The 25,494-nt window shown below is 43.5% G+C and overlaps 1 protein-coding gene across 2 annotated transcripts in view; it reads right to left on the bottom strand.

Moving 5' to 3' along the window:
• The window catches only part of GPRC5B (G protein-coupled receptor class C group 5 member B), an 86,279-nt gene that overhangs the window by 56,690 nt on the left and 4,095 nt on the right, over nucleotides 1-25,494 (bottom strand). For both annotated transcript variants that reach the window (XM_088451932.1, XM_088451933.1), the window contains exon 2: nucleotides 6,613-7,622. In XM_088451932.1, coding sequence (XP_088308058.1) covers nucleotides 6,613-7,618 — 1,006 coding nt within the window. In that variant the 5' untranslated portion in view covers nucleotides 7,619-7,622. The remainder of the gene's footprint in view (nucleotides 1-6,612; nucleotides 7,623-25,494) is intronic.

Raw genomic sequence — 25,494 nt, 5'->3', positions numbered from 1 at the left:
GAGGGCTGTGTGCAGCGGGGGAGGCGCCGGCTGTGAGACAGGGAAGGCGCGCTCCCCTGGCATGCATTTAACCCCTGGGACGCCGCAGCGCTACCGCTCTGCTGCGGTCCGCTGTCCCAGGGGGTAGTGGAAAGCGCAGGTTCAGTACCTGGCTCCACGCTGCAGCCAGTCCCCAGGGAGCCCCCTGCCTGGGGACTTAGGACCATGTGACCAGCGGGGACCCACCGCGGGACCCCGCTGCTTACCTTTGTCCCCCTTGGATCCGGCCATGGTCCGGGACATCTGGGGTCACCGCTAGCTGTGACCCCAGATGCTCACCAGCATCCCCGGATCGGTACCGGCGTTCTGGTACCGGCGGGGGTGTAGGGAAGACAGCATGGACGTCAGGACTGACTGTCCATGCTGTACATCCAGATGTGCAGCCACAGCTGCACTGAAGAAAGCTTCAGGGGCTCTTCTAGCCCCCACTCCGACAGGTGCACCCGACGCCGGCCGGGCACCAAACTAAACTGGGGTGCCTTGGCCCGGGGGCGGGGTATAGGAGGGGGACCTAGTGCATCCTGGGAGGCTGAAAGCTTAACTCTTTGGTGCCCTGCGACTGACGTCACACCTATACCCCAAGGTATCCTGTGGAACCCTATGGACCCTGAAGTAGAAATTATGTTTGTGCACAGGGATGATGATCCTGATGGTGAAATAGTTGCCCAGGTTATAGGCCCGGGGGTGATTAGTGTTAGGGATCCTGGACCTGTGAGTCGACTAAGAGAACTGTATTGCTGTTTGGAAGATTCTGTTGACCAGGCTGTAACTTCTTACTTGTGAACACAGCACTGTCCTGTATTCCTGCTTGTGGTTAGAAAATAAACATCTGTTGGATTTTACCCGGCCTATGTGATTCTTGTCACAATATATATATTGCTCATGGGCACAGCAGCAGTGTGTGACAGTGAGACTCACTAGCAACAATCTAAACCTCCTTTATCAGGCATGAGGTGGGAATACAGAGCTTATCCATTTATCCCGTTATTTGCCACATACCCCTGGAACATGACCAGCACAACCATAGTATTGGGCCACCCCCAGCCCACTACCCCTCCCCTAAAAACTCCACCACCTCAATATGTGACAAACCATTCAACTGTTGTCCTGGAAGTGGGTCATAAATCTGATTCATGGGAGAGTCCCCTCAAATTGGACTGTTCCACCTAAATTGTGAGGATTGGTGGGTATGTACATGGTATACAAGCAAATCAGATACAGAGATACTCGCTGGAAATGAAATTGTATCTTTCTTCTTAGACCTATAACTACATCTGACCTTGAGTGCAGCACATATATTTAGCTTGTAAATGAGGAGCCTAATGATATAAGGGCTAGAGAGGCTTTTCCCAGTGCTTTTATGATTCCACTTCTACAGAAATATCTGACTAGTTCTCAGACTCCCGGAGACAGTCTATTCGTAGAACTGCAGAAACGATTTTGTCTGTCAGATTTAATGCATGTTAAATGAAACCTACAAATTAAATGGACACGTCTAAATGATCTCATAGGTGGTTGTCTCATAAGCAGACATTGCTGAAAGACGTACTGTACTACTGTCTAGCAAATAATGATTATTAAGCAGGTTATTATACATGTTGCTTCTGTATGACACTTGAGTAGCATATTTAATATAATAAGAATTGTTTCCTTGTGTATTTCAGTGTTTATTTGTTTTTTTTTTGGAAATCAGCCTGTTATTTTTTTTGTTTATGTTTTTTCACATGCAAAAATATTTGTGTTTTATTAACGTGATTTTCAATATTTTTTTTAAAAAGCAAAGGATGAAAGAAGAAGGTGCATCCGTAGCGTCAGCAATGACAGCTGTACGATTCTTATTATGTCTCATTTGCACATGGATAATCCAGTCTAATGGCTGTATATACCTAACACAGCGGCGATCTGTCCCTATGGTGCCTCAGCTTCCAGATGGGCACAGGACACAAACTCTTCATAAGGACCTGCAAGTTCTCACTATTTGTTTGTGAGTAAAGTACCACCGTTTTCTACAGATTACCATTTTTAAAGTCACTGTAACCTCAGACATTTTCTATGCTTAATTGTACATACAGTAGTACATGCTTAATTGCCAGCTGTCCCTATTACTTAGGGACAGTCATACATTTTATATATTTGACTCTGGAATTATCCACATTTTTCCCCTTTTGACCAAATGCATAGGGTACATTTTCTCTTCATTGTACAGTATATTTATTAGCAAATCTAAGGGGTCAATCCAATTGTCTGCGATGATCTCGTTGGTGTGAGTTATTGCGGCAACAGATGCCCTTTCCGGCAGCGCAATATCACACAAAGGTTCTTGCAGCCCCCGAGCAGGTAGTGAGGGGTGTGAGCTTAGGTGCCGTTGCCGGCATTTTAATGCCGTGGCAAAGACAACTTGCACCCTTTGGGGACAATTGGATTGAATCCTAAGTGTAAATTCTTATTCCCTGGCCTGTGTAAGGCTAATCACCCACTGGCATTGCATTAAATGCCATTGACACAATGTCAAAAGTGATAGTGTTTAATAAGTGATGATTAACATTTGCATACAATTCAAGGAGGACACTCCACCTATATCAGGGACACATTCAGAGGTGGACAAACAGCATCAATTCAGCGGTGCAAAAGTCACAGGAGGCGTCACTGCCGGCTTTTCTGATCCGATGATGCATCCGAAGACGCAACATCGGATCAACTGCATTGACATTGGACCTCTGAGTAACCCTCAGGTTACTCAAGATGTCTGGTGAAATCACGCCGCCGGGGCCATTAAAGCTGTGTCTGAGAACGCAGCCTCTGGTTTCGAGATGTCATGAAGGCTTTGCCGACATACCCCCGTTTTCTAGAACGCTGCCCGCTACCTCCCCCAACTGCAAGCTGCATGACAGTCAAGTAGTGGCTTTTGAAGCATAGCGAGCAACATCGCAGAACCAGATCTGTACATGCACAGTGCAGCTCCTGGCATGCGCAGATCCACCATTGGCCAACTGCGAAATATATCAGACCCTTAATGCACTCACTAAAAAAGTGCTGCAAAGCAAATGCTAATGGCAGAGGTATGGATTCAATGCACTCTACTCCCACTCTCTTATTAGTGCATGTATTCTGATGCCAGTGGGCTGGGGATCTTACTTAGTAGCCTATTTATAGAAGGCATATAAAAATATTTTAAATATATTAAAATGCAGAAATATTATATCCTAACCAAGTTATAATGAGTGTTGTAGTACACAGAGGTCCTATGTACGCACATGTAGCTGCATAACAGCAATGTGTTCCTGGAATATATTTTACTATGTGGGCAAGTATGTGAATGTATACGTTAGACATAGTTGTATGTTATCTCCTGGTAGAGCCTACGAAGAAGCCTAGGGGGAGGCTTATATACTTGTCATGATACAAGATGTTTTACATTGATAGGATTATCACACCTGAATGTCATTGACAAGAGAGCACGCAAACAGAATTGTAACCACGTTTATAGAAAGAGAATTACGATGTGAAATAAAATATGATCTATACACTCCAACAGAACATGGACCACATCATGAACTACACAAGTATGTACAGAAAAAAACCTACTGATAACCCCCATGTCAGATGCAGAAGCAGTGAGGCAGCTATACTGACTATTACATGGTGTGATGATTGCTTGCTTCTGCTATCCTGTACCTCCGGCATTAGATCATTTCAAAACATGATACTATCATTAGCTCACTAATTCGGAGGTCTACAAAATAAAGTTGTTTTTTCTTTAATACAAATCTGTTCTCTCTATTATTTTTTCTTGTCTCTATCATTTCTACAAATGTAAAACAGATAGCTAATTAAACCACTGAATGCATTTAATCTAATCAAGTGCATAGGACAGATGATCTGAAAATCCATTACCCCAATCAATGCTTCAGCTAGGTACACACTCGAGTGACGGGCATTCGTTCTGACATCAGAAAGAATGCTCGTCAACAGTGATTGTGCGTCAACACTGGATGACTTTAATGAACAACGTAACGATCACCGTTACGTCATTCATTAACGATTTACTGTCCACTAGCAATATCGCTACGTTTGATGTGCAGCACATTAAACCTGGCGACCGTGGCTAGCGACTGTGGGAGCACGCAAACATGCGTACTCACTGAGCGATATAGGTGGTATTTCGTTACAAAACGGCATATCGGCCCGACATCGCTCCAGTGTGTATCCAGCTTTACTCTAACTAAAGATCCAGTAGGTACACACTATACCAATATTGGGCCGATTTGCCAATAGTCGCGTGATCGGCCTGAATTATTGTACAGAGTGTAGGAACGATTGTTTCACCACAAAACAGTTTCAAAACGTTCAAAAACGCATTCCATCGATTATCTGACTGGTCGTCCAAGACAGAGAATCTCAGCTTCAATCTCCCAATATCGAGTAGTGTGTGTGCACTCTCCATACTCTGCTCATATTTCCTATGTTCTCTTGCTACTGCGTCATCCTCCTTGTGGGTGGACAGAGGCAAAATCAATCTGGTGTTTCAGAAAATCGGTAACTTCTAACACAAAAAAAATTGCATAATGTGTAGCACAGTGATTGGGGCTTTTGATATGCAAAAAAAAATCGCCCCATTTGTCGTCCTGATCAAAATATTTGCACAGTGTGCACCTAGCTTTATATCAATAAGGCCGGGCTAACATGAAAACAATTCATCCCAAAAATGGTTCTAAAACCAGATTGGTTTTGCCTTAAAAAAATTGTTGAATTAAATCTCTCTGCCAGATCCATAAGGACTTTTATCTAAACACAGGTCCATTGTGAGGCACTTTTAGTATCTTGTGTACCTCTACCTGTAATCCTAAACTGGGTACACACTGACAACGTCGCATGCGACTGCCAAACAGCACATATCATGCCAAATAGGAATGACAAATCGTGCATATCGTGCAGTGCGTATGCAAGATATGTGCTGTCCTGCGGTCGCGTCAGGTTTGATGTGCTGCACATCAAACCTGACTATATAACATGACACGCCACGCAGTTTAATGAACGACATGGTTCCGTCACATCGTTCTGATGTGTACCCGGGATCCAATATGTCAACCCGTCGGGCCAACATATCGGCTGGGAACACATCTCTCAGTGTGTACCAAGTTTAACATTAAGCTATCATTAGAGGGTTTGGAATCACTGATTTAGTGTCTACAAGAGGTACTCCCAGCATCTCACTTTATTATATCTTTTGCTCCATTCATAAATGCAATCTGGTGGAGGTTACTGTGCACCACCACCTTTGCTATAGACAGCAATGACAATGCCAAGTACCTTTGGTTTGCAGCAGTGTTAAAAGTCACTGCTACATGGAGAGCTAAAGCATGACCAATATTTTGTATGTAAAAATGTAATCCACACAAAATAGCTAACAAATAACAATTAAATGCTCTTAAAGGTTATGTTTTTACAAAAATAATATAACTGTGATGATAACGTCACTGTAACAATAAGGATAACAGGTGACTATAGTCCAACAAATGCAGCTAGACAATGACAAGCCACCCCCACACTCTCAGTTATGTCCGCCCAGTAACCGGGCTCTCCATATTATAAGGGAGCTACTCTTAATACACGTTGCCTGACAAAATTTACAATACAACATAGGGCCGGCTTCAATTAGCCATGGTAATTTACTGCGTGAGGAAAAGGGTGGTAGCCTCAGGCTTTTCGGGTGTGATATGTATTACCATCGGCCACAAACCCCGACAGCGGCTGCCCGACAAAGGAGGAAATCCTGATCATCTTAAAGGTAAGTATAAACTAATCTAATTCTACCCCCTAAACTTAACCCTTCTTTAGGGTGCCTAACACCTAACCTCCCCCCCTGTGCCTAACCCTAACCCCCACTCTAAGTGCCTAAACCTAACCCCCCCCCTTCCCCGCTGCCTAAACCTAAGTCCCCCGGGGGGGGGGGGGGGGTGCCTAACCCTAACCTCCTGTGGGGGGTGCCTAACCCTAAGTCCCCCCCGGGGAGCCCTAAACCTAACCCTGCCCCCCCGCGACTGTCCGCCGGTCTCCCGGCGTCGGTTAAATGACAGGCGTCTAGATTTAGACGCCTGTCATTCATCCCTAGTCGGGATTACAGTGTCTGGAAGCCGGTGGTTGGCATTTAGACCGTCGGCTTCCGGACTACATCCCGGCCTTTACGCCCAAAGTTGTTCAATTACGACCCTTTTTCCTCCTGTGGTAAAATTGCAGATAGTGTGCGTTAACCCATAGGTTCTAGGATAAGTACCCGGACCTATGGGTTAACACGTTTATGGATGAAAGCACCAGTGTGGCTGGCAGCTGGGATCGGGCCTGTCCTGTCTAAATAGGGATATTCGGTAGTTATACAAAATCCTTTGCAAAACAAACACAATTCACAGGTAATTTGGTTTAGCCTTCCTTCTAACGTATCTGCTTAGACCTCGACGGAGTATAAACGTCCTAATCAATCAACACACATCAACATATCTTAAATACGAGTGTTGGCCATATCAGGTGGCCTTCATATCATGACATACGCATAAACAAATGGTTTGTCTCTCTTACCTGCATTATGTTCATCCATAGAAAAAGCTTTATTCTCCATGTAGCTACGGGGTAACTGGATGTCTTCCTCAAAAGGCGTTTCTCGCATCCGAGGCTGAGAAGTATCAAAATAATTAGTAGTATTTTCTTGCCGTGCTGGCAGAATGGTACAATGGACCTCAATGATTGCGTGGAAAATGAGAAAGACCCATCCGCTCGATATCAGAGCAATGGCTAAGGTGGGATCATTCCACTGGTCTTTCCTCTTCAGTTCATTGTTGCCATGGAGGTACATAGTCATCCAAGCCACCCAAATTAAAACAGAAAGAAAAGTTGTAATAATAAGGCATATTCCATTTTTTTTCCATTTCTGAAACTTTCCGCACAGTGTAAAAAGTGAGAGACCCAAAGTAACAACCATGAGAAACATGACGTAGATTAAAACCATGACAAAATCCATTGGCTCATAGCTGCAGGCCATCTTCTTATCTCTGACGACTGTCAAGATTATCCACTCAGTAGCAATAATGACTTGGACCAACATTAGACATATGACCATACCAACAAGATGCCACCCTGAAGGACTCTTGCCATGTCGGACAAGCCTACGGATCCTCCAGCCTTGTGCGAGTAGACATGAGAAGCACAGTGAAAAGAGGACCCCCCACAAGAACCTTCTAGTGGAACAGATTGCTTCATCTTCTTGTATGATGAACGCAAAGGCCAAGCCAAATAGTCCCAGAGTTCCAAGAAGAAAGAGGAAATGTATTCCCAGTGGACTTTTCTTCTCTTTTTCCGTGATGAATGGAAGTCTTACCAGTAAGATCAGCATAAGCAGCAAGGTGGTAAGCACACCTGCTCCAGCAACTGCCTCCACCACTATCCCCCAGATGGCATCCAGATCGCAGAGATATACGTAGCGGGGGAAGATGTCCAGTCCGCAACCCCTTGATGTGGTCGAGTTTTCAGAGGAGCCATAGCCAATCACGAAAAAGAGGAGTAGAATAACTGCTGGGTGGATTTTCATGATTCTGAGTACAACAAAAGTAGGAAATAAATGTTATAAAATAGGTTTTGGATTTACTAACAACACTAAGCATTGTAAAATAAAGGAGGGGACTAACCAATTACTGCATATGAATTGTAACCAAAGAAAGATACTAGTTTTCATTAGTCTGCCTACACTAGGCTGCTTAATCATGATCAGCGTTACAACACGTTTTCTCATTGCATCTTATTAATAAAGGCATCTAGGAACCCAATAATGATTTGCCATATGACTCATCAAACAATATTAAATAGAAATGTGTTTATTAAAAAAAATGTATAACTGTTTTTTTTCTACATTCTGTGATAAGAACCTCTACAGCTGTGATTCCCAACCTTGGTTAAATCAAAATAACTGAGGTACTAATTAAGTCACCTGTGCTGAGGTGTGGCTATCCCTAAAACCTGGACCGTTAGTGTGCCTTGAGGACTGTGGTTGGGAACCCCTGCTCTACAGACAGCAGCTAAAAGCCAATTTGAAGAACCACCATTGCCCTAATCCAACTCTACCCCTAACCACACCCTTAAAGGACAGACTACATGGGCCAAATGGTTCTTATCTGCCATCAAATTCTATGTTTCTATGTTTTTCAGATAAGAGATTTTGGGCTCTATGTACTAAGGCTTGGAGAGAGATAAAGTGGATGGAGATAAGGGCCCTGATACAGAGCAGCGCTCGCGAGCGGCCCGATGTTTATGCACTTCGCTGAGTGACTGAAGTTCAGTCGTTACGTGGCTCACAACAAGACGGGGCGAGCTGTCACTCACCATCGACAGCCGCGATGGGCAGGTAGGGGGGGTGGCTGGACAAACGCAGGCGTTCCCTTAGGAACGCCTGGCGTTTGTTGGGAGGTCTTACTGACATCACTACTGATGTCAGTAGTGGACTTTCTGCTCTATTAGAGCAGGAAGTCTATTCGGCCTTGCGGAAGCCTAGACACTACCGTAGGGTCTCGTCGCAAGGCCGATGGTCGCGATTATCGCGATGGTTTCCAGGCCGCTCGCATAAGCTGTGGGTGGTCTCCCACAGCTTTGCGAGCGGCCGGAGAACACACACAAAAAAAAAAACGCCCACAAACCCAGCGAGCAGCCAGCGGCAGCGAGTTGGTCTGAATCAGGGCCAAAGTACCAACCAATCAGCTCCTGTCATTTTTCAAAGACAGCCTGTAAAGTGACAGTTAAGACCTGATTGGTTTGTACTTTATCTCCGTCCACTTTGGTTTCGGTATCCTAACCCTGTCAATTTGCCGGCGTCGGGATCCCGTGCAGCGACATCCCGTACCCAACCCCTTAGTACATAGACCATATTGTACTAGACTTGCATGCTAACAATTCTTTTTCCCACCTCCACCTGGACCACTCCCAATACTACAGTTAAGGTGCATACACACACAACGATTTTTTGAACGATTATCGATAACGATATCGTTTATCGTTCAAAAAATCATTCACTTTCTGAGTTAAAACGATGAACGATTATCGTTCATACGCGGTCACGTTTGTAGTTCAGTCAGACTGACCAACTCAACGATTTTCAGTAAGGGAATGTGCAGAACTTGATTTTAGTAAACGATTTTCGTTCATTTTTCCTTTGAAAAAATTCACGAAAATCGTTTACTAAAATCGTTCATTTACTAAATCGTTGTGTGTGTATGCACATTAAGAATTACACATCCGGCTTAAGGGGGAAGGAGGGTGTGATTATGAGGACACGTGAAGAGAAGATCAGGGACCATCAAGGGCTACTCATGTCTGTCTATAAATATTCTCATGGTTTTACGGACCAGACTATTTCATATTTCCTTTCTTGCACACCATACAAATATAAACACTGAGATCAATATTCCTTTAAATAAAGGCATTTGAGTAAAGTCTCTGAAGTGAGGCCCCTTCTAGTATACACAACACACACTTTAAATATCACTTGAGTCAAGTTGTTCTCCCGAAATACCATCTCAAACAATACTTCACATACCAGTAGGCTGGGTTAGCACACTTCATACAACCTGCTGGATTATTCTCCTAAATGACCTGTTTGATTAAGGAATTCTAAATTTATTAATTAGAATCCTTTTTATTTTCACTAGGATTATCTTAATTGTTAAAGTGTATTTATTATAGTATCATCAACACAAAAATACAGCTGAGTTTATATTAAGAAACAGGTTGAGAATACAAAACAAAATAGTCCTATGACAACGAATTGCGATTTATAGAACGAGCACCACTGTCTGCAGAATTGTAATAAGGTTACCAGGTTAAAACAGTAATGTATCAGATACGCAGTAATGGCAGTGCCTGATCAGCCTGATATGCTGTTTTATGTCTAACACTATGCATCCAAATATAAACCACATTCTCCTTAACAATTTGCTGATGAATAATACATACTTTAATGTGTAGTGATTTGGTTATAAACTGTGTGGTTTCCTGAGACTGTTATCCTGACAGCCAGCAATAACCACACAGACTGAACATCCAATATCCCCAAACCAACAATTACCTCAATGACAGCAAAACACCTTAATGCCTTTATCAGCTGCTTTACTATTTTGGCAAATGAGACGTTCATTCATGTTACATCTGCTGACTGCTCCTCTCTGCACATCTCTGTTTGTGCATGATGTTTAACTGGTTCATAGAACACAATGTTGTCCTTGTGAAAATATACATGACTTGTACACTATATAATACAAGCACCTGTGCTCCCCTGCTGATTGCAAATTCTTGTGCTGGGTTTTCAAGTCAGTCCTCAAACCCCGCAAAAGGTCATGGTTTCAAGAGTTGTGTTTGTGGAAGCATAAATAACCTGTGGATGATTAAAGAAATCCTGAAAACATGCCTTGTTGGGTGTACTTGAGGACTGGAGCTGAAATCCCCTTGCCTTATTTAAAATGAAGATATGGAGCCTGACCCAGAGGTGCACGGTATTGCAGCCGCAATTGCATATTTAGCTGCAGCCAATGGGCTTTGTACAGAGATGTCGATCAGCTAATATGTCGCTATGAGTATTGTACACATCGGTCGCTCCATAGAACACTAGTACCTCCCAACAGTTTTTCTGGGACTGTCACGCTGTCCCACCCACGGGCCGCAGTGTCCTGCGGTGGGGAGGAAGTTGGAGAGAGCACAAACGGCTGCTAGCAGAGCAGCGGGTGTGCAGGAGAACAGATGCCGTGCGCATGCGCACGGCACCTGTTCTCATGTGTACGGACTGCCTGGGGGCTGCCCAGCATCACGGAGAGTGCTGGGCACGCCCCCAAAGTGACAAAAACGGGGTAGGTCAAGAAGGCTCCGGCCCGTTTTCCATAGACTCCATCCCTTTTCATAAGTCACGCCCCTTTTCGGTAGCGCGCACCTTCGGCGCGCAACCTGTCCCTCCTTGAGATGTTCAAATGTTGGGAGGTACTACGTCAAGTCTATGGAGGTATGGAGGTGCAGATTATCCATTTGAACATGGTCGTCTGTGTCATTTCATTATGCCACATATCTTTTGTCACGTTGGAAAGCAACAAATATAGGGCTCTATTCATGAAGCAGTGAAAAGCGTGGAGAAGTGTGCCAGTGTAGCCATGGGCAACTTCTCCACTGGCCCACTTCGCCACTCTTCTCACTGCTTCATGAATAGACTCTAGTCTGAAAGCTATGGGATTTGTGGGATAAATGCTCACATACTATTTTTTGGTTCTTTACTATATATAGTACAAATGCTAGAGTCTATGGGCCTCATTCAGAGGCGGTCGGAGGATGCAAGCGGTCGCTCAGAAACTGGGCGGCCGCTTGCATCTGACCGCCCGCCTCTGTTTCGGTCGTTAGGCTGTGGGTTTACACCCACAACTCTAACGACCGCTAGGGTGATGGTCGCGATGGTCAGAGACCATCGCGACCATCGGGGCTTACGACGAGAGCCTAGGGTAGGGTCTCGCTTGTCGTATGCCCCGGAGAGCTTCTGGCTCTGTCAGAGCCGGAAGCTCTCCACTGACATCACTAGTGATGTCAGTGGGGCCTCCCCCAAACGGTAGGCGTTCCCATGGGAACGCCTCCGTTTGGGCTGCCATCCCCCCGGCCCGCCTTCCAAACGGGGCGAGCTGTCAATCAACATCGACAGCTCGCCCCCTTTGGAAAGAGACCCGCTACGACCGGCGCTGTCGGTCTCACGCATGCGCACGAAGGAGCCGGCTCCCTTGTGCGCATGCGCACTTGACAAACATCGAGGCGGCCGTGCGGTCGTAGACCGTACGGCCGCCTCTGAATGAAGGCCTATATGTGGTGTAAGCATGTCTGTCCAATGCTTTGGTGAACTTGTCTTTATATTGCTGACTAAGGGCCTGATTCAGAGATATACGTAATGTCGATTTTTACACAGAACGAGCAATTCTTTGCCATTACACGTGTCAGAATTGCACTGGACATGCGCAGCGATTGTCTTGCGATTCAGAACGTACAGAGAACCCATTCGCAAAGTGAGTGACAGGTAGTCAGTGTTTGGTGGAAATACCGGAGGTGGTTAGAGAAATACAAGTGTGCCTTACCATTTAAACGCCGTTACATGGGCGTGCATAGATTAGCCATTGTGACGTCATACGCAGCATGAGATCTCTCTGCCTGTCAGGAGAGATGCAGTGTTTGAGACAGGTCAGAGCTGCCGAAAGGGCAGCATTACTGGTCGATGTGCATCGATGTTACCTATATTTACGCTGATTCGCGACGTCGGACTCAGGTGAGATGGCAGCAGTGGCCGTCCCTATGCTAATGTTAGCTCTGGAACTTTTAGCATATTTTCGCAGCTGCAGTCCGTGCAAAATCACAGCTGCGATCACATTAGCATAAATCTCTGAATCAGGCCCTAAAGCAGCTGTTTAAATCAAAATGTGGGACGTTAATGAAAGATGCTTGTGTGCAGAATGAAAGTAGACTGATCTGCACTAAGGAAGGGGCCTTGCTTTCTGTTCAATGATTAAACTGCTGCTATGTAGCATAAAATAAAAAACAATGCTCGTTTGTGCATATGGCATCGCTGTTCATGGACGGGAATAGCGAGTTTCAGCATACAGCGCATGTGCAGAGGCGAATTTACAGATCTGATTCTTAGTTGGACAAATATTTGCCAGATCTCGCTTTGTGTGAAATGGACATTGTTACAGGCAGATCTCTTGCATGGAATGGCTGATGCCGGCAGCCCGAAGGGAGAAGATCCCGACAGGGCAGGTAAGAACTCTATTCCTACCCCTCTCCCCCCCTAACCCTCCCTTAGTGGTGCCTAACCCTAACCTCCCTCCAGGAGTGCCTAACTCTAACCCCCCCTTTACCGCTCCCTAAACCTAACCCTCCTGGGGGGGTGCCTAACCCTAACCTCCCCCCAGGGGTGCCTAACTCTAACCCCCCCTTACCACTCCCTAAACCTAACCCTCCTGGGGGGTGCCTAACCCTAACCTCTCCCCAGGTGTGCCTAACTCTAACCCCCCCTTACCACTCCCTAAACCTAACCCTCCTGGGGGGGTGCCTAACCCTAACCTCCCCCCAGGAGTGCCTAACTCTAACCCCCCCTTTACCGCTCCCTAAACCTAACCCTCCTGGGGGGGTACCTAACCCTAACCTCACCCCAGGTGTGCCTAACTCTAACCTTCCCCTTACTGCTCCCTAAGCCTAACCTTCCCCTTACTGCTCCCTAAGCCTAACCCTCCTGGGGGGGTGCCTAACATTAACCCTACCCCCTAGGGATGCCTAACCCTAACCCCCCCCCACTATGCTCCCTAAACCTAACCCCCCCCTGCGGCTAACGCTAAGAGCACCCCAGACTTTCCTCGTTCGGGCTGGCATCCTTCGGCGTTCCAGTGTCGGGATTAAGATAGGCGTCTTGTCGGGTTTCTGATGTCGGTATTGAGACCGGCGGCCACAACTAGATTCCCTCTTGCACCTAGCATGGGGCTGGTGCACGTGCCGATACTGATGATGACAGGTGCGGCTGTGAACAGATACACAGTGGGCAGAGCGGCTTCCCACTTAGAGGATCCTTGTATTAGCACTACAGAAACTTGCATTAGCGTAAGGGGGTAAATAAGTCACTTAGCACCTAACAGCCCCATTCTCGTTCAATTTAAATCAGTGCAATCTAAGGCTGCTCAAACAAAGAGATCATCTGTAATAAAAAATGATATGCAATCTGGCATCTTGCACCTTCTACTCCACTTTACTGACACATGTACCATGTGCTGCGTGCATCCATATACTTGTGTGTGACCATTACAGGAACAACTGCTGGCCTAACCCTCTGCATGACCAAGGCAATTGATGTAAGTTGTATGCACTCATGTCTTCTATATAGGACGCAAAAGACTTTAAAACCAACACAGATGAGGGGCCATGTTCCAAACCATGATCTGCCCAACACACCTACTACCTACTATTCTATCAGATTTATCTCTCACCATTTCCAGTTTTTATTTGTACATATGTACTGACCTTCATAACCCAAATACATAAATACACAAGGCTAGCCCTTCATTTTACCAGAGACGTCAAGAAAGCTGGTACTTATAGGGGCGTGGGCAAGATGTTGGTGCGTGGCTCTGCTGCCTCCCAGCCCCCACAAGAACAATGTTTGTTCATGTACCTTCTCCCTGTGCCACAAAGCTTACAGTCTACTTTTGGGGAGAATGGCTTTTTCAAAAGACTAACAATGAATGTGCTCATACCAGAGTCTCAAGCAACTCTCAGTGACATTTCAGTTTGGTACTGTAATTTGATATCTAGGCATATAACTTCCCCTAGAAGTAAGGCTATACTGTATATGGCTCATTTGGGGCTCTTAGGAAGCTGGGAGTAAGGTCATGTACTGTATATGACTCATTTGGGGCTCCTAGGAAGTTGGGAGTAAGGTCATACTGTATATGACTCATGTGGGGCTCCTAGGAAGCTGGGAGTAAGGTCAAACTGTGTATGACTCATTTGGGGCTCCTAGGAAGCTGGGAGTAAGGTCAAACTGTATATGACTCACTTGGGGGTCCTAGGAAGCTGGGAGTAAAGTCATACTGTATATGACTCATTTGGGGCTCCTAGGAAGCTTGGAGTAAGGTCATGCTGTATACAGTCAGGTGCATAAATATTGGGACATTGACAGAATTTTCATATGTTGACCTCTATTCACCACCATAATGGCTTTGAAATGAAACAGACAAGATGTGCTTTAACTGCAGACTTTCAGATTTAATTTGAGGGTAATTACATCCAAATCAGGTGAATGGTGTAGGAATTACAACGGTTTCTATATGTGCCTCCCACTTTTTGTGGAAGTCTGCAGTTAAAGCACATCTTGATTGTTTCATTTCAAAGCCATTGTGGTGGTGAATAGAGGCCAAAATATGAAAATTCTGTCAATGTCCCAATATTTATGCACTTGACTGTATGACTCATTTGGAGCTCCTAGGAAGCTGGGAGTAAGGTCATACTGTATATGACTCATTTGGGGCTCCTAGGAAGCTGGTAGTAACGTCATACTGTATATGACTCATTTGGGGCTCCTAGGAAGCTGGGGAATAAACCAATGTTTTTACATGATCTGATCCCACAAACCCCATCAGGACATATTGCATGTCACTGAAATCTACAGACCACACACCCTATATAAAACACAGCTACAGTACATCAGCAGATGATTGCATACATTATTGTAGACTGTGGGACATTTATGAAACTTTTCTGAATTGCTTTATTCTCAAAACGAAATCCTCTTGTGACCAAACTATTTTAGCACACTGTTCCTATGGAGATTCTCAGAAAACCCAAAACACAAATACAATGCTACAATGCTTATCTCAATATCAACTTCCTTTTCATGAGTAAATTATTTATATTATGAAAGTGTAAAACTCCCTTGTTATAAATGAGACAGGTTAAAATATGTTTTCTTCTTGTGGTTTTTTTTTATATTTTTTTTATTTTTGGCAGCTCTACTATAAAATGTGTTAATAAATGAATGAATACGCAACTTGCTCTACCTTTATATGTCTGACATGAATTTCAGGACAAATGCTATGTGAACATACTGTATGCAAGATCTTTTTCATTAGAACTTTGTAACTATGTGTAAAATAGACCCTTATGTATACAAGCTGCAATAATTTGTTTTATTTTATTTTCTAGTGAAAATCAATGCTCATTTATCATTATTTGCAAAAAAATAATAAAGTAATATATTAATAATTAAAAATAATTCTGATGTAGTGGAAATGATTGGTAACTGATCATTTAATTTATTCATATTAGTGGTGTGTAGTGGTGACCAGCAACAGTTCCGCCATCGATGATTTTAAACCACTGGACAGGAACCATCATTGGTTTGTGATTTGCACATGCGCAGTCGGCACCCATGTATTTGTGTTTCACCATCGGGCTCAGCCATCAATATTATATAATTGATAGCTGGCCATAGATGGTGAAACACTCACGATCAAACTCGATGGTTGCGTGTGGTGAGAAAATTGCTAATTCATTTCAAACCGAGCTGTTCTTGACATTCAGTAAAAAGTACAGTAGATCATTTTCCATTAAACTGATCCGTTTATGGCACTTATCAAATTTATATGGTTTTATGCCACTGTAAATTAAGCAGTAAACATCTAATCGATACCTGTACCTGTTGTCATTGTTTTTTGTGCAATCAGGTCTGAAGAACCAGATATGTACAATCAAACTAGTCACCAATCTGGTAGTTTGCCCTCTATTACAACATGTCAATATATTTATAATTAAAGATACTTTTTCACTTTAATATATGTCAAATACTATGGGGTGAATTCAATTAGCTGTGATAATGCAATCATTTATCGAACGCTAAGTTTTCGCACCTTTCGTGGGTTTTCACTGCTTAACGCGGTTCTACACGTCCGTGTTTTTCGCGTAATCTTTTTAAATAATCGTGAAGCTGCATTTGCACGATAATTTTTAATGTATTTTGCCGCAATAAGTATAGGTAAAAATGGGGAAATTTGCCTGTATCTACCAAAAAAGCCAAACGGATATATGATAACAGTATAGAAGTCTATTGGTGGCCATAATAAAAGTATTTGCGGTTCTTAAAATGTGTCAAATGACTGCTATATGCATGTTTCTAAAACAGTGAAATGATGTTAGAGAAGAAGTGTTTTTTTTGGCAAAATAAATGTTCTACTTAAATTGGTGGTGCATTAGAATGCCTATAAGTATATAAAGTGCCTTGCAAAAGTATTCACCCCCTTGGCTTCTTACCTTTTTTGTTACATTACAACCTGTAATTATAATTTTTTTTTTTATCTGAATTTTTATGTGATGGATCTGCACAAAATAGTCTAATATGGTGAAGTGAAATGAGAAAAATATATATAAAAAAGAATCTTGATAAATAAAATTCAGAAAATTGGCATGTGCATATGTAATCACCCCCTTTGCTATGAAGCCCCTCAAAAGTTCTGGTGCAACCAATTACCTTCAGAAGTCACATAATTAGTGAAATTAAGTCCAGCTGTGTGAAATCTAAGTGTTACATGATCTGTCAGTATAAACAAAACTTTTCTGAAAGGCCCCAGAGGCTGCAACACCACTAGCAAGAGGCATCACACCATGAAGACCAAGGAGCTCTCCAAACAAGTCAGGGACAAAGTTGTTGAGAAGTACAATTCTGGGTTGGGTTATAAAATAATATCCAAATCTTTGATGATCCCCCGGAGCACCATAAAATCCATCATCATCATCAAATGGAAAGAACATGGTACCACAACAAACCTGCCAAGAGAGGGCAGCCCACCAAAACTCACAGACAGGGCAAGGAGGGCATTAATCAGAGAGGCAGCACAAAGACCAAAGGTAACCCTGAAGGAGCTGCAAAGTTCCACAGCAGAGACTGGTGTATCTGTGCATGTGACCACAGTAAGCCATACACTCCATAGACCTGGGCTTTATGGAAGAGTGGCCAGAAAAAGCCATTACTTAGTGATAAAAATAAGAAGACACGATTTGAGTTTGCCAAAAGGCATGTGGGCGACTCCCCAAATGTATGGAGGAATGTGCTCTGGTAAGATGAGACTAAAATTTAACTTTTGGGCCACCAAGGAAAAGGCTGTCTGGCGCAAACCCAACACATCCCATCACCCCAAGAACACCATCCCCACAGTGAAACATGGTTGTGGCAGCAACATGCTGTGGGGATGTTTTTCAGCAGCAGGGACTGGGAAACTGATTTGAGTCGAGAGAAAGATGGATGGTGCTAAATACAGGGATATTCTTGAGCAAAACCTGTTTCAGTCTGCCTGTGATTTGAGACTGGGACGGAGGTTCACCTTCCAGCAGGACAATGACCCGAAGCATACTGCTAAAGCAACACTCAAGTGGTTTAAGGAGAAACATTTAAATGTGTTGGAATGGCCTAGACCAAGCCCAGATCTCAATCCAATTGAGAATCTGTGGTCAGACTTGAAGATTGCTGTTCACAAGAGGAAACTATCCAACATGAAGGAGCTGGAACAGTTTAGCCTTGAGGAATGGGCAAAAATCCCAGGGGCAAGATGTGGCAAGGTCATAGAGACTTATCCAAAGCGACTTGCAGCTGTAATTGCCGCAAAAGGTGGCTCGACAAAGTACTGACTTTAGGGGGGGGAATAGTTATGCACGCTGAAGTTTTCTGTTATGTTGTCCTAAATGTTGTTTGATTCACAATATAAAAAGAAAACACAACTTTACAGTTGTAGGCATGTTCTGTGGATGAAATGATGCACACCTTCAAACAATCCATTTTAATTCCAGGTTGTGAGGCAACAAAACAAAACATGAAAAATGCAAAGGGGGTTGAATACTTTTGCAAGGCACTGTATATATTATTTTCACGGTTCATACTTGGGAATATCAGTTTTGGTATCTAGTGGTCCTCAAATTCTCTATTAACATGATGCACTAGCAATGTTAATATATCTATAACTCCTGTAAAATAATTATATATTTATAAAGGTTTAATTCTGATGCTATGATTTCCATGATCATTAAAAAAAAATTTGCGGGACAAGGTAAGAAAGCGAAAATATATTTTTTTTTCCGTCGGTATGCTGGCAGGTGCCATTTTACCTTTCCAGTCGTCCTCCCCCCATCCCCTCTATGCTTGCATTGGAGCATGTACGTGTGGTGAGGTCAATGGCTGGGGAGGCACACGTGTATAAAATCACAGTTTTTATTTCTAAACTCTGTACCATGACAGGGAGTATGATAGGGTAGGGAGTATGATAGGGTAGGGTGTATGATAGGGTAGGGTGTATGATAGGGTAGGGAGTGTGATAGGGTAGGGAGTGTGATAGGGTAGGGAGTATGATAGGGTAGGGAGTATGATAGGGCAGGGAGTATGATAGGGTAGGGTGTATGATAGGGTAGGGTGTATGATAGGGTAGGGAGTGTGATAGGGTAGGGAGTATGATAGGGTAGGGAGTATGATAGGGCAGGGAGTATGATAGGGTAGGGTGTATGATAGGGTAGGGTGTATGATAGGGTAGGGAGTGTGATAGGGTAGGGAGTATGATAGGGTATGGAGTGTGATAGGGTAGGGAGTATGATAGGGCAGGGAGTATGATAGGATAGGGAGTATGATAGGGTAGGGAGTGTGATAGGGTAGGGAGTATGATAGGGCAGGGAGTATGATAGGATAGGGAGTATGATAGGGTAGGGAGTATGATAGGGTAGGGAGTATGATAGGATAGGGAGTATGATAGGATAGGGCGTATGATAGGGTAGGGAGTATGATAGGGTAGGGAGTATGATAGGGTAGGGAGTATGATAGGGTAGGGAGTATGATAGGATAGGGAGTATGATAGGATAGGGAGTATGATAGGGTAGGGAGTATGATAGGGTAGGGAGTATGATAGGATAGGGAGTAGGATAGGATAGGGCGTATGACAGGGGAGGGTCTTTTTTTGAGAAACATAACGCCTTCTCTTGAGGTGCATGCTCCGACCCTGGCCAGTGGGACCGGGACCGTCTCAAGGCACGTTCTGTCAGTGCGGCCGCACAATAGCGCCAGGTCAGCAACCTCCACCCATACACTGGAGTTATTGGTATAAGCTCGGGCACGACTTTAGCAACTATGTATGAGGACTGTAACTCTAATGTGCTATCTCTTGAGCAGAAACCTATCATCAGCAACATGTATGAGGACTGTAACTCTAATGTGCTATCTCTTGAGCAGAAACCTATCATCAGCAACATGTATGAGGACTGTAACTCTAATGTGCTATCTCTTGAGCAGAAACCTATCATTCAAAACCTACAGTAGTACAGGTAAAAGTGACACGGGTAGGTAAAGTAAGGGTGCAGTGATTCTTTTTCTCATACTAATTACTGCTGCCATTGCTTGTGTTAGGATGTGCTGTAACACTTGTTGTTACCTGCTGTGTTCTCAAATTACCCGCTATTCCAAAATTAGTGTGATATCACACGTCTGTCAGCAAAGTAGATTTTCTTGTGTTTTAGAACAAAATATGACTGAGACAACTTAATTAGTGAAAGCAACAGATCTCTTTAATACAGTCCATTAGCCATCCTTCATGGAGCCAAGTATAAAGGCTAATTGACCACTTTAGTAGGCTACCCTGGAGTGTTCAGTGACGAGCTGCAGAGAGCTTAATGTACAGATTGCCAAGACAGAAAAACAAGGAGCCTCTGCTGCAGAACACCTTTTAGAACAGCCCATTTCCAAAATGCTTTATGTATTTCTCTGACGTGACGACTCCTAAAGCAGTTTCAGATTGAATGCAATTATTGCCACTGAAGAGAATTTAATGCATGCAAACAACATAGTATGTAACAATTTGTCATTATATCCACTAGTCATCTAAATATTTCCTGCACAGGGTGATTCCGTCACTCCCTTCCCTGTGACATTGGAAGTGGTTCTGGAAGCTGTGAAATGAATGCTCGGAAGACCTCCAAAGTGCATCAGAAAATAGCAAAGAGTAGCTGACATCTTAGCGTTTCTTCAGGTGTCTGAGGACAACCTTAATATGGAAAACTTTCTAAAAGCTTAAAAAGTGTTTTTGTTTTTTTATTAAACATCTGCTAATATATATAACAATGGTAAAGGCACAGTCACCTCAAAATGTTCTTCACTTACTTTGGCCTAATATAACGGAATGCAGAACTTAGGGGTCTATTTAATAAACAAAAATAAGGCTTTTCTAATGGTGCATACACATGATAACAATATCGTTGAACGATCTCCCGGGTGTGCTGGATGTTCGATATCAATCATCCAACACACCACCTACCCACCAACGATGGGCAACAACCCGCGATCAATGATCGCGGGTCCCTATAGTAACCTGGTCGATATCGACCAGGTTGGCCTGCATGCACGGGCGATGGACGACATCGTTATCGTCCATACGAGCACGCGCATCGCAAGTCGTTGGGCACCGAAAAATGCATGATAAGAACGATAACGATATGATCGATATCGTTATCATTCATATCGTCCATTTTAATCGTACCGTCTGTACGCACCATAAGCTATACCTGTACTTTTGTTTTTCTGTATTTAGTTACATGAAAAGTGCGGAGAAGACTTTGCTACCCTACAGACTTGTTACTCCCTCCCACATAGCTTTCTATCAATTCCCACAGATACACCACTTTTACCAGTCTCTCCTGAAAAACTTACCTCCCATCGCTAGTTCACTAATAGAATCTATATGTACACACTCACAGACACAGGCATCTACTAATTACTCTTATAATCAGCTGCAAAGAGAAGCAAATTAATTGGCCTCGGAACGTGAGGTGGGAGAGATCCTGACCCCCAAGGAGTAAAAATCATCTACACCCCTTTCACTATTAGCCAAAATGAATGACATCGGGTCCACTTAGAGAATTAAAAGAATAACGTTGATATTGCATGACACCCCAGATAGATAGAGTCTGGACTCCATGGACCAGTCACTTTGAGGCTGAACCCCCTCTAACCTCTGTATAGTTCCACCATACAATTTATCGATAATGGAAAGGAAACCCAACACCCCACCCCCTTCTCCCCCTGCTCAATTCTCTTTCTTCCTCGTTACTTACACCCCCCTCTAAACTCTCCCATCTCTTCTTTTTCATGGCACCAGATAGGATTATAGATTCCTATTTTATGCTTCTATGATTATTGTTCTTATTATGTCCTGATTTCATTTGTACCTTTATCATTGTCAGCCTGATTCAGACCCGCTCGCAAATTGCAGCTGCTCGCTGGCAAAAAGGGGCATGATATTTAAATTAAGCGCTCGCACTGCATCTCGTAAGGACACCCTCTAGGTCTTAGCGAGCCCCGGCAATAAGCGCTCGCTAGTGTATAAAGACGCCCCCTTGCCACTCCCAACACACGTCATCTCCGGTATTTGAAGGATTAATCGGTAACATCAAGAGCCATCGGAGCTGCTCGCAGCGCTTGAGGTAGACCTTACCCTCCCACAAGCACTGCGAGTAGTTCAGAGTAAAAAACAACCAAGTGCCATGTACAATGATGCTTCCATGCTAATTATGCACACCCATAAAACGCTGTTTTGATGCCCAGACACGCCTGCGTTCGCAGCACCACTCCCCCGTTCACAAGCACCTTCCCCTGTTACCACCCACAAACAGCACTATCTGTCACTCATTCCACTGGGCAGTCTTTTCAGGGCGAGTGAGTAAAATCTGATCGCTCATACTAGTTTGCGCACGCGCACTGCGACTTATACGCATGCGCAGACGGGCGACCATCGCTCAGAGCAAGCGAGTACAACTTAGCATCCGGGTCTGAATCAGGCCCTGTGTCAGTATTTGTATGTCACATAAATCTGAATACTTTAATAAAAAATAAAGTGCAGAGAAAATCACTTTCTATTTCTTCTGTCATATTCCTGCAGCCCCCACTGGATACAATGGGGGCTGTGCAGGAATGGTATCTATGTAGATGAGAGAAATAACGCTTTTCTTATCTTTTTTTGAGAAACATAACTCTCATGATGGCATTCTGCGCCTTCTTATCTGCACATACGGAGAAAAGCAGGGAAGAGGTGTTCTCTTCCTGCTTTTCTCCGCTTCCCCGGCAGTTCCCGGCCGATTCCCTCTTCTCTGCTCCCCCCGGCCACTTCGCCAATCAGTATCAGTCTGAAGTCACCAATGCTGATCGCCACATGCAGAGAGCATGCAAACATCTTTCGCGAATACAAAAGATGTTGGAAATCTCTTTGCCGGGACAGTCGTTTACAGCAAAGGCGGTCCGGGCACTTAAAAAATATGAAAATATGGAGATGAAAACAAAGCAAAAAGCAGCACATGTTTTGTGCCTCTTTTTGCTTTGTTTTTTTTAAATAGACCCCTTAAAGCGGATACGCACTTAACCATATGCTCCATGAGCGATATCGCTAAGTGTTTGGCCTTGTTTGCCCGGATTCTCCCGGGCAAACGACATTGGGCATACACACTGAATGATATCGTTAACGATATCGTTCAGTGACATCACCCTGCACATCCCCGAACTTGCAGTGCCTGACGATATCGTCAGGTTGTCCTGCAAGTTCGGGCGATGGAAGACATCATTAATGATCTGCTAGAGAGCGCATCGTTAACGATATCGTTCATATACACTGAACGAAATGAACACTATGAACGATAACGATATCGTTATCGTCCATATCGTTCACTTTATCGTCTAGTGTGTATGAGCCTTTAGTCTTAGGATTCTCTTCACAGTCTATGAGTAATGTTAGGGCCCTGTATCTGTTCTCCTATGTCTACTGTGTTTTTTATTTATTTATACATCTCAGCCATACCCTGCTAGATCTAAGCTACCAGGGGGTCTATTCAATAAGCTTGGAGAGAGATAAAGTGGAGAATGATAAGTACCAACCGATTAGCTCCTGTCATTTTTCAAACACAGCCTGTAACATGACAGTTAGGAGCTGATTGGTTGTTACTTATCTTTCTCCACTTTATTGCTCGCCAAGGTTTAGTGAATAGATAGCCAGGTCACATGACATGTAGTAGTTGACCACATATATAGGAGGAGATTTATCAAACCTTCTAAATAGGGCAAATGGAGGTGTGCCCAACGCAACAAATCACATTCTAGCTATCATTTATAGAATGTAAAATGGCTATAATCAGATTGGTTGCTATGTGCATCATATCTACTTGTCCTCACCTCCCCTTTAGGCTGAAGGCATGGCTGAAACTGAATCCACTTATGCCACTCTGGGACATGTCACATGCCCGTTGTTTTAGGGTCACATGTTTTAGGTCACATCAGGATAAATTAGCCCTACATTGGCCACAGTATCACAATATACCATAAATCTGCTTGATATTGTGATGCTTTAATTGCCAGTGTACAGTGTAGTAGGTAGATATACAGAGGAGTAGATTAAATTGTGTATAGAGAGCTACGTTACTAGTAACCCAAAGCCCCCTTTCCCCCCACCCAGATGTCAGAATGACCAGGATCTGATGTCTTGGGCTGTAGAGGGGAAACTCTCCCCTTCGGGAGCTGTCCAAAACTGATTAATCTCTTGTATGTCACACTGCGGCCCGTAATGCAGAGCACTAACCTTAGAGCACCACAAGCCCCATATTGTTTGCTGAGATTAATTTATTGTCCTTTTTTTGCACAAATATTAATTTAAAAATCTCTGAGAACAATAATTAATGGTGATAACTCTATATATTGCAGAAAAATAGGCTTTTATAGTTTAATTATATAGAGTATACAATCAATACCGAATAGTAGGGAAATATACAGGGACAAATCTTTAAAACCTGAAGAATGTCCCTGGAAATAAGGGACAGTTAGAAACACTGCACTCTGTTTGCCTAACTACTGGCCCACTGTCCTTCCTAACCTTCCACCTACAACAGCTACCACAACGTACTGTATTTCAGCAAATATTCTGTTCTGAAATACCACCACATTGTAACTGTACAGTTTTCTCCAGCCAGCCAAGATCCACACAATGGTTTTGTTTTCGTAAGTGATTTCACTTATCCTATTCTTTTAAAAAGCCATGGAGTTTCAGTACCTCACCCATGTTATAGTGTCTCAATAGGCTATTGTCTCTGCAATCCCCATTGAAGTGAATAGATCAATGGTTTTACTAACCAAATACATTGAGCTTAACAAAATGTTTTTTGAGTGTGAGTGTGTGTGTGTGTGTGTGTGTGTGTGTGTGTCATTGATGTTCATATTGTACTGGAGTGAGTACATCACAATATAAACATTGTCACAAATATAAACAGTATGTTACTGCTATTTATTTAATAATAAATAAGTAATGACTAAGTAATAAAACTTTTAACAACATGAAAATGAATTATGCATTTTAAAGTTGTACTTGCTGTGTATGATGACCTAATGATTTGCAATGCTTTGCCGTCAAAAGCAAGAATCAGTTGTTATCTGGTACTCTGTTGTTTTGCTGTCTATGGATGATACTTAGTTTTATCCCCTGAGAAATTAAGGGCTTTTCCCCCAACATCCGTCTTAAGTAAAACCCCATCAGTAAAACCATATGGCCCCCAAGTCAGGTACATGCCCAGTTCAGGAGTTAATTACCCTTGATGGCTCCTGACATCCTGGAAAAATTAAATTGGGGTCAAGCGTAAGTGGTTGATGCAATTGACTGGACAGTAGCCCGGGGAGGAATGATTATAGGGGGGTGGAGGCTGTTTTTAGGTATTTGTGTTTTGCATTTCACAGACTGAACGAAAATCCTTGAGAATACATTAGCACCATTTCCAAAAATGTTTTCAAAGATTTTCCCTATAACTTTATATTCAGATAGGTTACAAAGTACTACATTGGCTTTTCAAAGTTGCAGTATCAGAGAG

This window comes from Taudactylus pleione, unplaced genomic scaffold (assembly GCF_031769625.1).
Source record: "Taudactylus pleione unplaced genomic scaffold, aTauple2 ptg000032l, whole genome shotgun sequence".
Taxonomy (NCBI): Eukaryota; Metazoa; Chordata; class Amphibia; order Anura; family Myobatrachidae; genus Taudactylus; species Taudactylus pleione.
Note: the sequence above shows the minus strand (reverse complement) of the source record. Positions and strands in the feature narration are given on the sequence as shown.